The 13,794-nt window shown below is 44.6% G+C and overlaps 1 protein-coding gene across 1 annotated transcript in view; it reads left to right on the forward strand.

Annotated features, from left to right (window-relative positions):
* Positions 1-13,794, forward strand: part of VWA3B (von Willebrand factor A domain containing 3B) — a 632,585-nt gene that overhangs the window by 561,364 nt on the left and 57,427 nt on the right. The window contains exons 31-32 of the mRNA XM_029603312.1: positions 7,954-8,073; positions 8,725-8,846. Coding sequence (XP_029459172.1) covers positions 7,954-8,073; positions 8,725-8,846 — 242 coding nt within the window. The remainder of the gene's footprint in view (positions 1-7,953; positions 8,074-8,724; positions 8,847-13,794) is intronic.

Here is a 13,794-nt window from a genome sequence, read left to right on the forward strand (position 1 = left end):
AGTGCTGGAAACAGGATGCTGGGCTTGATGGACCCTTGGTCTGACTCAGTATGGCAATTTCTTATGTTCTTATGTGCAGGTGTGTGTGAGAGAGAGGGCATGTGTGGGTGATTGACATCCTTGTGGATGCGAGACACAGAATTTATGTAAGTGTATGATTGAGAGCCTGTATATTTAAGTAAGGGAGAGCATGTATTTAAGTAAGGGAGAGCATGTACTATTATGGAAGTAAGAGTCCTTCCTCAGCTCCCATACCCGATTATTCTGGGACATGATTGTCCCCAGTTTATGACCCTGTAGGCCTACGCACAGGGAATCAGGGTAGCCAACTCAAGGGTGGGTCACTGGTGAGGAGGAGCCGGGAATTAGCCCAGGCATGGCTGAATGCCCAGCCTGACAAGGCCGAGAGAAGGGGCAGGGTATGTAAGGGAGCACGTAAGGAACGCCCTCAGAATATCTTAAAGGACCAAGAACACCTCTCTGTACTGGTCCTCCTTAACTCTCAAGTCCTCAAGGGTTTCTGGGAGAGGGTAGAGTCCTGCAAGCGAGGATAAGAGACCAGGGCCAGAGAGATGAAGGAGGCCTAGAGGAAGAGACAGAAGCCTCAAGAATACGAACTGTAAATTACAATTGTGAATTGAAGTGCTCAAACCAGCCTACTGTTATGTTTATTATTGTTTGACAATAAGGATACTTATAAAGATTAGGGATGTGAATCGGGCTTCGGACGATTGAAAATATCGTCGATATTTTCAAAATCGTCAGAAATCGGGGGCTCCCCCGAAACAATAGGAAAACTCCATGATATTGATCGTGGGGGTTCTCTTATCGTTTTGGGGGAGGGCGGGAAAAACGGCACACAAAAATAACCCCTAAACCCACCCCGACCCTTTAAAACTAATCCCTTTGCTTCCCCCCACCCCCCCGACCCCCCCCAAAAACATTTTACAGGTACCTGGGGGTACCGGGAGCGATCTCCCGCTCCCGGGCCGTCGGCTGCCACTAATCAAAATGGCGCCGATGGCCCTTTGCCCTTACCATGTGACAGGGTATCCGTGCCATTGGCTGGCCCCTGTCACATGGAGGGAGCACTGGATGGCCGGCACCATTTTTAAAGATGGCGCCGGCCATCCAGTGCTCCCTCCATGTGACAGGGGCCGCTCCCGGGACCCCCACTGGACCACCAGGTACCTGTAAAATGTTTTTGGTGGGGTCGGGGGTGGGGGAAGCAAAGGGATTAGTTTTAAAGGGTCTGGTGGGTTTTTTGTTTATCGGCTCGGGCGCAGCCGATAAACAAAACCATGATCGGGCCCAATGAAAAAAAAACCACATGTGAATCAGAACGGAATCCGAACTGATTCCGGTTCTGATTTACATCTCTAATAAAGATTATTGCCAGAGTCTAGCCTGGAGGCTGTTCTCTGGCTAGCCCTGACTGCTTGGCATCACAGCAGAAAAATGGTTGACGTTGAAAAATCTGATAAATTTGATTTGATGGCGAGTTTATTCATCCATTTATCTGATGATGCCTCGAAGATCCACCACAGCATTATCAAAATCATACTCTCCCTCTCCAGCTCTGCCACCAAATCCTCTCCTGTAACCTGATCTCATCATCCTTATTGGTTTCCTTTTTTTCAAACATCGCTTCAGTCAGTACAAAACACTGCAGACAAAATAGTCTTCCAGTCCTGACCTTCGGTCCCTGTCACGCTTCTTTTCGAGTTATATATTAAATTACAATTTTTCAAACTGATTTTCAAGGCTCTGTGCCAAACCATGCCACAAGTAGAGGGCAATTTTCAAAGGAATTTACATGACTAAACAGCATTTTACTAACACTGACTATCTGAAAATTTCCCTTCCTCAATGTGGCCAAACGTCCATGCGTTCTTCCTTAACATATTGAGAGGACAAGTTCCCAAGGATGCATGTAGGTCAGGAAAGGAATAGTACATACATGCATAATAAAAATATGTATTATTTTATTCATTTAAAACGTATATCTGTATCGCACGCTGCCATGATCGTGGCAGTTTACAAGTCTAAAATTGACAAATACAGTTAAAATAAAACAATAATGCTTATGAACAAAAATAGAGACTTACATAACAAAACAATCAGCAACTTGTTTCCATTTGACCCAGTTCCATTTTTAATAAAAACACAAAATTCAGTGAACGAGGCCTTTGTGCTCTGTACTGACTCGCCTGCTTTTTCAGATATTTATTTCCAATTCCAGTTGGAACAGCCATGTTTTTAAAAGCTCTCTTAAATGCTTTAATATCCGTCAATTGTTCTGGCAGAGTGTTCCAGAGGACTGAGCCGGCCACTGAAAAAGCCTGGCCTCCAATTTTCCCAAATGAGCTTGTTGGACAGTCGGTATTTCTAGTGATCCTTTAGTTTGTGATTATAATAATATGATGGAGTGTATACTCACAAAGCTGTGCCTAGCCGTGGGACTTTGGTTTTATTTATTAGTTTATGCAACAAACTTGTTTTATATTATATTCTGGCTTGAATGGGGAGCCACTGAAGAGAGGCTAATTCTGAAGTTATATGATTGCATTTTCTATGTCCAGTTAACAGACATTTTGTAACAATTTCAGCATCCTGTTTGGAAGACCTAGTAAAAGGGATTTATAATAACTGAAGCCAGAGAATATCAGTGACTGCAAGACATTCTGAAAATCTTCTGGGTCCAAAAATGGTTTAAGGGGTTTTAACATACTTAGCTTAAAATAGCCAGATTGTATTTGTTTGGGTTTTTTTTATGTGGGTCTTCATAGACAAATGTGAGCCTAATAAAAATCCCAAATTATAAACCAATTAAGAACATCGAGATTGTGTGTTCATCAAATTCAAACTTGGGACTACCTCCTTTGTGCTCAGTTCTGGATAGCAAAATAATCTCTATTTTGGAAATGATCAGCGGCATTTGGTTATGAAACATCCTTTTTTCAATGGCATCCAAGTAAACTTTCAAGAATTTAAGTGTCGTAGGTAAAGAATTCGTAACAGGGATGAAAAATGGGATATCATCTGCAGAAACAGATATTAGATTGAAAGAAATACAGAGCCCAATCTGAAAAAGCTCTTTTTCAGTTTAGTTTGTTTGAAATTAAACAAATCCCTGGTGACTCCAAAACAGCTGAAATTGTTTGTTTCAGGAAATAGCGTGCATTATTTCCAAATAGTGCACACTATTTCCCAAAATGAAAAAAGCCAAGAAAACAAAAACAAACAAAAAAACATTCTAAAAAAATGAAATTCAGCTAGAATCCCCCTCCCCCCCCCCCCCCCCCCCCCCCCCCAATGAAACAAAATGAATCAAACTTAAAATTTTGTGGCCTGCACAACCCTCATGCATAGATGATTTTTTTCAAATCTTCACATGTATTTTTCGAGCAAAAATCTTCCTGCTGAAAAAGCAAGTGCAAGTGATTGTGTGTGCTTTGTACCCATGGCATGTCCACAGGTAAAAAGCATGCGTGGTCTTTGTCCCAGTTTGGACAATTTGAAAATTGCCCCTCTATTACCTCTTATTCTGATCTTGTTTTTCCGTTCCCCTCCTGGCTATCAGTTCTCTGTACAGGTCCCATTATTCTCTGACCTATTTTCTCAGAAATCTGCTCTCTCTGTGCTTTTTCTCTCTTATCTAACTCTTTGTGGCTTCAACTCCCTCCCATTTCTTTATTTGTTAAACTTTTCTCTCTGTTCATCATTGTTACATTTTCTGTTATAACTTCAAATTTGAAAAGCTGTCCAGGCTGTGAGTACCATAATCTGTTCCCAGAATTTCATCCTTTCCCACCGATAGCTTATTCATTGTTATTGCACTTTACTTGAATTGCAAGCTTCTTTGTTTTGTTCCTTCTATAACTATGCAAACCTAAATATTTTATTTTTTCCACTATTCTTACATACCACCTCGATGGTGATCTATAGAAAATAATAATAATAACAATAATATAGTAAACCCACCAGGGAAGGTTTATGAAAGGAAATGCAGATAGGATTAGTTTCAGAATCCCCCAACTAAGATGAAAGCCTAGAAATATCGGGTAGATTTTAAAAGGTGCGCGCGGGAGTAGATTTGTTCGCGCAACCCGGCGCGAACAAATCTACTCCCGATTTTATAACATGCGCGCGCTGCCGCAGGGGGTGGAAGGGGCAGCTTTTCGGGGGTTACACGCATAACCCTTTGAAAATCTGCCCCATAGGGTTGTAGTGGTATGGTGACTATTAGACAAAACTCACGGTCAAAAAATGATGGCCTTGTTGTATTGTGAATGTTCCCATGCAGATAACAAAAGATGGAGCAAGAGGGATGATGTAATGTATGGAGGCAATTATTGTGTTTGTTGCTTGTATTATCATGTTTTATTATTATATGCTGTGCATTGCTTAGGGCAGGCTTCTGAGATCAAGAAAGCACTCTAGAAGACCCTTGAATAAAAAAAATAAATTGTGAATAGCCTGCATCGATGCAAATGACCATGGGGATGTTGTACCTTTCTACCTTGTAGCCAGATTTTCAAAGGGAATCTACCTACATAGTTTTACTTTGAAAACTGCCTTGTGGGCTGCAAAACAGAGATAAAAACAAAGCACGTAGTTTTGAAAATCAAATTTACCAGTGTTGGTTTTGTCCAAAAGCCTCCTTGCAATCCAACTGAAAGTATGTGCTTTGTGAAAGCTCACATGTTTTTAGCCGGCCTGGGAAGCACAAATATCAGCAGGCCAATTTCTCTCTATGGGGCGGATTTTAAGAGCCCTGCTCGCGTAAATCCGCCCGGATTTACGCGAGCAGGGCCCTGCGCGCCGGTAAGCCTATTTTACATAGGCCTACCGGCGTGCGCAGACCCCGGGACTCGCGTACGTCCCGGGGTTTTCGGAGGGGGGCGTGTTGGGGGGCGGGCCCGGTCGTCGCGGCGTTTCGGGGGCGTGTCGGCAGCGTTTTGGGGGCGGGTACGGGGGCGTGGCTACGGCCCGGGGCGGTCCGGGGGCGTGGCCGCGCCCTCCGTACCCGCCCCCAGGTCGCGGCCCGGCGCGCAGCAGGCCCGCTGGCGCGCGGGGATTTACGTCTCCCTCCGGGAGGCGTAAATCCCCCGACAAAGGTAAGGGGGGGGTGTAGACAGGGCCGGGTGGGTGGGTTAGGTAGGGGAAGGGAGGGTAAGGTGAGGGGAGGGCAAAGGAAAGTTCCCTCCGAGGCCGCCCTTGGAGGGAACAGGGGGAGGCAGCGCGGCTCGGCGCGCGCAGGCTATACAAAGGGGCGGATTTTAAGAGCCCTGCTCGCGTAAATCCGCCCAGATTTACGCGAGCAGGGCCCTGTGCGCCGGTAAGCCTATTTTACATAGGCCTACCGGCGCGCGCAGACCCCGGGACTCGCGTACGTCCCGGGGTTTTCGGAGGGGGGCGTGTCGGGGGCGTGTCGGGGGGGCGGGCCCGGTCGTCGCGGCGTTTCGGGGGCGTGTCGGGAGCGTTTTGGGGGCGGGTACGGAGGCGTGGTTACGGCCCGGGGCGGTCCGGGGGCGTGGCCGCGCCCTCCGTACCCGCCCCCAGGTCGCGGCCCGGCGCGCAGGAGGCCCGCTGGCGCGCGGGGATTTACGTCTCCCTCCGGGAGGCGTAAATCCCCCGACAAAGGTAAGGGGGGGGTTTAGACAGGGCCGGGCGGGTGGGTTAGGTAGGGGAAGGGAGGGGAAGGTGAGGGGAGGGCAAAGGAAAGTTCCCTCCGAGGCCGCTCCGATTTCGGAGCGGCCTTGGAGGGAACGGGTTAGGCAGCGCGGCTCGGCGCACGCCGGCTATACAAAATCAATAGCCTTGCACGCGCCGATCCAGGGATTTTAGTGGATACGCGCGGCTCCGCGCGTATCTACTAAAATCCAGCGTACTTTTGCTTGAGTGTGATGCGCAAGCAAAAGTAGGCTGATCGCGCTTCTTTTAAAATCTACCCCAAAATCGATAGCCTTGTGCGCGCCGATCCAGGATTTTAGTGGATACGCGCAGCTCCGCGCGTATCTACTAAAATCCAGCGTACTTTTGCTTGAGTCTGATGCGCAAGCAAAAGTAGGCTGATCGCGCTTCTTTTAAAATCTACCCCTATATGTACAGTATGTTTTCCTAAATATATGGTGGAGATTGCATAATTTCAGAGTTAGAAGAATTAGGGACATTGCTAGCGAAGGGTCACCTCATTATGTTTTAGAATTGGGCTTCTTTCTTTCCTTACTATATTGTTTCTTCTCCTAATTTCCCCATTAGCCTTTCTTTATTTTGCATAGTAATCTGGTATTCACTATTCAGTGACCTTTTCTGCTTCCAGTCGCTAACGTGATTATTTCACCTTGCCGTGCACACTATGATGGTAACTTTCAAACCAACGCACAGGCACACAAGTGCGAATGTTCGTCTGCCTGCACCCAGGGACGTGGCTATTTTATTACTTGCGCACGTACATGCACGCAAATTATAAAATAGCCTGGCCACACGCACATGTGCGCCAAATTTTAAGTGGTGCGCACAAATGCTGCTTCTGCTGCGAAAATCTTGGGATTTTAAAAGGGGCACGTGCCGACGCCATTTCCAGTTCTTCCAGTTAAAAGATATATCCTCCAACCCTCCCTTAGTTTAATAGCCTTTACTCCCCCCCATTATCTCCAACCCTTAAAACCCCACAGATCTGCCTATTTATCTTTATTTTATAACTTACATGACATCCATAGCAGAAATAAAGTTACTCGATAGAGGCCTTGGCGTGTGCCGGATTGCATCAGTATCTACGTGCACATCTCGGCTTCATGCCCCAAAATGCCCATGCTCCATCCAGACCCCACCCATGACCCGCCCATTCTTGAAAACTTAAGAGATGTGCGCACTGTGATATTTTCATGTGTATCCAGGTGGCTTTTAAAATCCACTCGGCACGCACGAACCCAACATATTCACACATTTTGTTTAAAAAGTGGCTTTGTATCTATGACAAAACAAGTTCCATGGTTTGTTTTACCATGTGATAGGTTATCTTTTATTTTATAAAAATGTTAATCAGTTACTCTTCTATCATGGTTAAGTCAGCTAAATCATTTTAAGACAAGAGAACAGCCTCATGGTCCTCGACTTCTCTAAATGTCTATAGAGTCACTTTGCTTGGACCTTATAACACTAGGCTTTGACTTGTTTTAGATTTTGGTACAATATTTTGACTTTTTGATTCAAGAGCAGTGCACTAGTATACAAAGCAAAATGGTTTTTCTTAAAATTATATCTTTAAATGAATGTTAAACTACACACATATTGCTTAGGAGGCATGGTTTTATATTTAATCTACAAAAAATGATGGCTCGCAGTTTCAAATCTTGGCAAAACCCATCTTGGTTCGGATTGATATCCTGGTAGATACATTAAAGTTGCCAGTAATTCCATGTCATAAGGCAGTGGTGCTCAAATCGTTCCTCAGTCAGTTTCCAGGATATCCTCCACGAATACGTATGCAGCAGTACCTCCATATATATCTCATGTATAGTAATTATGGCTATCCACATGCAGCTGGTTGGAGTGGGTAGGCCAGAGGCGGTGGCAGGATTGGGCTTGATCACATTGTCATAAAGGACAGTTTAATCCAATCCTGGTTTTATTCCAGTGTACATATGGAATTCTAGTTTTCATTTCCTCAAGAAAAGGAGCACGGCATCTCCATGAATGCAACAGGACAAGTCCAGGACTGGCTCGATCTTCTTCTTCTGACATCAGATTGTTGGCAGCCCTAATGTGGAATGGCATATTCTTATCCTTAAGTCTTTTTCCATGATACACTCAGACTCTGAGTATTTTGTATCTGCCTATGAACAGTTTTAAAAGATATAGTGCGTAGTTGTAGATTAATTGTGAGCTGACTTAAAACTTTATTATTTTGTTCCTTCTTTTACTTTCTTTGCTCTCTTGTTTTTGGAGTCCACACCGATGAATCTACTGTGTCCATGGACAGAAGTAGCTGCAGACCGAATGAATCACTACTAATCCCTGGACAGCTAGTGCTGTACCGTTGCCCACACAACGGCTGGTACCACAAAGGTAAGCCTTTGTCCAATATAGAAACTATACTTTTTTGTAACTAATCAGCCTCACATATATTTTCTGGTACTCTACAACTCTACAGTACATGAAGGGTTAGAAATTTTATTGCTAAGCATGCTTCCAACAGCAAATTTCAGTCTGGAAAAGCATAATGCAAGCAGTCTGCTGGCTAGTACTAGCTTTTGTGCTACAATCCTTCCCCACAGGGCTACACGTTCACACGTGGGCATGAGTTTAGGTTTCAACCTTTGAGCCCCCTCTCGTTAAAAAATGTGTCTCCCCATGGAGCATCTACAGCAGAACTGTCCAACTCCAAGGGCGGAAACTGGTCTGGCTTTCAGGCTATCGCTAATGAACATGCTTGAGGTATATTTGCATGCTTACTGCCTCTATTGCATGTAAATCTCTCATGCATGTTTTTCTGGGATATTCTGAAAACTAGAGCAGTTTGCAGTTCTTGAGGACCAGAGCTGGACACCTCTGATTTATGGAGTTCCTCCCTCTGTATTTAGCTCAGCATTCTGTCAGGATTTCAGACCTTGATAACCAAAGATGTGTTTTATTTCTTGATAAGCTTTTTTAAAAAATTTATTTTTCTAAAGCTTTCATTCATAGATATGCACACTTTTTTAAATCATATCTCATTAGGTTCTATAGTCCACGATTGTAAGGATCACACCTATTTTCTGCAAAACAACACTGGGGAGGTGGAAAGAATTTGGAGAGAAGATATTATCGCTGACATCGATGATACCAATAAGGAAATCCAGGTATCATAACTATAGGAAACTAATAAATAATGAAAAGAGGAAATACTATTATCTATATCCTATAAAAATATAAAAATTTTAGGGGTAGATATTAAAACATAACCGGATATCTAAGTTAGCCACCCACAAGTTATACAGCTAAAAAGTTAGCCGGATAAGCGACTTATCCATCTAACAGCCGGATATTCAAGCAGTTGCTACTGAACCGGATAAATAGGACTTATCCGGCTACGTGGCTTTTGAATATTGACCTTTTAATATCTAAGTGGTTGACTCATCCCCAGAGATTTGGGCCTCCACTAGGTCAAATATGAGGAGGTCAGTATTCAAAGCACGTTCAGTGCTATTTAGTCAGTTAAGTGTAACTTATGTAGCTAAGTAGCGGCCACTGAACACGCGCCTACATTCAGCAGCCACCACTTAGTTGCACAAGTTCCTTCTGCAGCTAAAAAGTTAACCGCATAACTTGTGGGCCTGTAGTGGACAGATCAGAGTGGAGCAAATTAGCCGAATAAGTTATGTGGCTAAGTCAAACCTGCTCCATAGCAGATATGTATACGTTTATTCAGTGGCTTAGCCGTGCTGCTGCATATACCTTGATACTTAGCTGGATAAGTTCTATCTGCTAAGTTACTTAAACAGCCAGCTTTGAATATTGACATCCAGGACTTTGCAAACATCTACTATCAGAAAAAGGGGATATTCACTATAGAACCTTTTTGGAAGGGACAGAGAAAAGATATTTGGAGCATGGAGAAGGCATTTCCAGCCTACATTCTCCATGATCAGGCACTGCTTAGTCTCTGGCTTCACCCCTATGGAGTTATTCATCCACCTACTGTACATAAACAGATTTTAATCATCTCTCTGAGACGTCCTCGCCAAATAGATTTATGCAGATTTAAAGCAGGAAGAAGTCCAGAAAACCTCCCATTAATTCTTCTCGAAGGAAAGATAGCATTTTTATTTTATTGCTTTCAAAACTCGTGGGATTTGGCCTGTGCTACATTCTTTCCTTTTGTATATTCTAATTCCATTGGAATGAAATCAGAAAAAAAAAATCTCAGAAAACAGTTGAGAAAAAGTTCCATTTTTGGAGCAGTTTCTCATTCCTGTACATTAAAGCACTTCTCTTTTGGAACAGCACCTTTGACAGTCTCTACATATCTGAGAAGCATCCCAACATACTCACTAAGCATGCACGCTGCCCTCTTCCCAGCACATTTACCTATCATCTTCACATTCACTCTTACACAGCTACGCTATTGGAACCTATACCGCAAACTTGCACTCACATGGCAGCCCTCGGACCCATCACTTCCACTCTCATATCAATAATCTTAACACACAGGACTAAGAAGATATCCAAAATAATGTAAACAAACATTTACAGAAAGAATAACTCTTTCTTACTTCCTTCCTGGGGGAGGGGAGGCACAGGATGGCAGGATCCTGGCACCTGATTGGTAGTAGTGGCGGTGGGGTACTGGTAGAGGGTTATGGGTCCTGTCCCTTGCTCTAGGCAGGTCTCCTCCACTGCCTCCTGCAAGTGGAGAGCAGCATGCCAGTGTGAAGCTGAGAGAGCGAGCGCAGAAAGGATCCTTGGGATACAAAAAGTAGAGGGTGCAAAGCAAGAAAGAAAGCAGCCTAAACAATGAGACCTTCAATAGAGGACATCTCTTCACCTTCAGAGCATAACCAGTGAATGCACGCCATGTATCCATTGTTATTCAATGCCTGGCCCTTTGGAGAGGCTTCTATGAAGACAGGAGAAAAAAAGAACGTGGGAAGAAACTCAGATACAAGGGTAACAATTACATTAAGAAGCATGAATCCAAAAACCCAGGGCCCCATAGAGATGTAATAAAATAATAATATGCAAATGAGACCATGCCCAAAAAATCCATGCCAGCAAAACATCCTGCACAAAAACCCACGCCAAAGCCCCCATGTAGAAAACCGTGGGAAAAACAGGTGCTAAAATCAGCACTAATGTAAAAAAAAAAATGCTACGGAGTTTCTTATTGGCTGCTTGACGTGACATGGGCCAAACTGAGGTGTAATTGGTGTGCATAGATGTTCATCGAATTTTCTGGGACCTTGCCGGGGGAATAAAAGGCAGCTCCTTCCAGGGCCGTGTGCTGCCATTGCTGACTGGCGTCTTTTGTGCTGCTGCTTTACTCTTGCTGCATCCCTGTTTGTGTTATTTGATTGAGTGGAACTTTTGAATGCATCTGGTCTGTAATTGTCTGTCTGTCTTTTTGTCTACTTTTTTCAGCTTTGTTAATTTAAAGGCCCAGTGTTGTGGCAGGTATGATTTTAAACACGTGTTGGTCTGGAGGTTTTGTTGTATATTCTAACCAGTTGGTTGTTTAATTATATATGTGAATTGTGTTACCTACCAAGGATTGTAGATTGAAGAGGCTACAAATTGTTCTTAAATGATAGATGAACGATGCGGCTTCAGTGCCCATAGTTTGGCTGGCCTGTGTTGATGTGTTGAAGGGAATTGTGAGGCCAAGACAGCAATGCAAGGGTTGAGGATTTTATGTTGCATATAAGAGAAAATTATGTGGCTAAAGCCTGTGACAGATTTAGGTTATTGCTGCCCCTAGGCATTGTTGGTACTGTCTTTCTCCCACCACACACATACATCTTAAGGGGGCCTATGCAATAAAAGTGTGCCAAAAGCAGGTGCTCAGTGTTGAGCGCCTGCTTTCCTAACGAGTACCCAGGCACCTTTCCTGGGGGCACCATGCAATATTTAAATTAGGGAGTCGCACTGTCATGGAGGCACTAGGGTCGATTGCACGCCCCTAGCACCTCCTTGATAACGGGCACCTGGGAGAAGACGGGTGTCTGCAGGTTAAGAAAATGGACGCTGAATTTATCAGTATTTGTTTTTTTCTAATCGGCACACAGCCACAGATTCAGAAAACAGACGCTGTTAACTGAGCATCCGTTTCCCGAACCTGACTGCTGGCACTTTAAAAAAAAAATGTTTTTTAAATCTTTCGTTCTTCCGACTTAATATTGCCATGATATTAAGTCGGAGGATGTACAGAAAAGAAGTATTTTCTGCTTTTCTGTACAACGTTTTGGGGGCGCTCAGAAATTAACGCCTGCTCTGGGCAGACGTTAATTTCTGAGCGCAAAAATGTGCGTATTGGACACACTTTTGTTTTGCATTTGGGGTGATTAATAGCTTCATCATCATGCATTTGCATGTGATGAGCGCTATTAGTTTCACAGCACATTGGCCATGCGTTGTGGAGGCGCTAATCCCCTTTTAGCATAAGGGGCTGTGGAGGCACCTACATAACCCACATCCAACTGCGGGTTAAACAGTGTGCTCAGCTGAGCGAACTGTGTTGCATCAGCCCCCTTGTAAGGGGCTGTTACAGGGTAGCTGAAGGCTGTTCTTTGTTGAATGAGATTCAGCACAGTTGGAAAGCAGAAAATCTTCAGCCAGTCTGCTGCCCCTAAATTTTTGCCACTCTAGATACAAGACTGGTATAGGCTTCTTGACAAATCCAGGACTGGCTAAAGCCCTGTGAATACTGTCTCTTTGTGTACAAGACAGCTGTAAACGAATCATGGAGAATAAAGCATGTGTAGATGGGGGGGAAAAGGGTTTGACATATACCGACTTTGCATGCCAGTGATTCCTCAAGTGCTGCAGCTTGCTAAGACATTTTTTCCTGACTGAAAGGAGATTTTTTACATGTGTGTGTGAGTGCTGGTGTTTTTTTCTATGGAGCTGGGGGCTCATAAATGTTGCAGAGAGCATGTACATGAGGCAGTATGGAAATTGAAGTGTGGGTGACATTTTTGACTTATTGCCTTTAGTTTGCACTGCACATGCTCAGTACAGTTTTCCTGCCTTTATAATTCTATACAGGATCAATATCACCAGAGTGACTTTGCATATCCAAAAAAGGATATTCACAGTGATGTATACAATGATGGACCATGGCTCAAAGCAGCATAGACCATAATTTCATCATTATCATTATATATTCTTTATTAACCAATTTGTTGCTATTTGACATTCCAGCCTTTCAAAACAGCTATTTGTCAAATTTGGTGAATCAAACCCTAAAACTGTAAGAGGTTAACTTTAAAACAAGCACATGTACCCACATACAGGAATATATGGACGTAAGCTCATGTATTTTATATCATGTGCGCAACTGCGTGCGCATTATTTAAAATATGCATAAATCTACTCAACAACATATTCGCGTATCTAACAGATTCACGGCATGTAATGTAGAACATAGCAGGATAAGTAGCTATGAGGGAGTCTATAGGAAACTCCCTCAGACTACCTTAAGGGGCCGGGCACCAGTGTCTCGCCCAGTCTTCCAGAAGATCCAGTCTCACAAGGAATCCTGGATGAAGGTGGAGCCTTTCACCAGAGTAAACGTTCTGGGCCTAGAAGGGTTAAACAGGCCCTGGGGGGGGGGGGGGGGGGGCAGGACGGAGTTCTCTGTATGAGAAAATGTTACGATCCTGCTCGCGGACCCCATCCCGCGAGTAGGCCTTCACTCACCGCTCGAGCCGCTGCCAACTGTCTCTGCGGGAGGCCGCCATGCTTCTGACTTCTATCTTCGCGGTCTGTGCTGCTGCCAAGTCACTGTCTCCTTTGCGGCCTGGGGCCACTGCTACTGACTGTTCTTCATCCGTGGCAGGAGCGCCGCTGGGACACCTCATGCAGCAGGAGAGCCACCGATAAGTCCTATCTTCGTGGCCTAGTGCCGCTGCCGGGCCCTACTTCCTCCTGTGCAGCCTTGCGCCACCACCGGGACCCTGCAGCCACCGCCGAATTCATCCCTGAGCGGCCGGGGAAGCCACTGACGCTGCTGATGCCATCCTGCGGCCTGGAGGCTGCTCTCGACGCCTGCCTGCTTCCTCCTGTGTCTGTACGGCAGGACACCACTGTCCA

This window comes from Rhinatrema bivittatum, chromosome 5 (assembly GCF_901001135.1).
Source record: "Rhinatrema bivittatum chromosome 5, aRhiBiv1.1, whole genome shotgun sequence".
NCBI lineage: Eukaryota > Metazoa > Chordata > Amphibia > Gymnophiona > Rhinatrematidae > Rhinatrema > Rhinatrema bivittatum.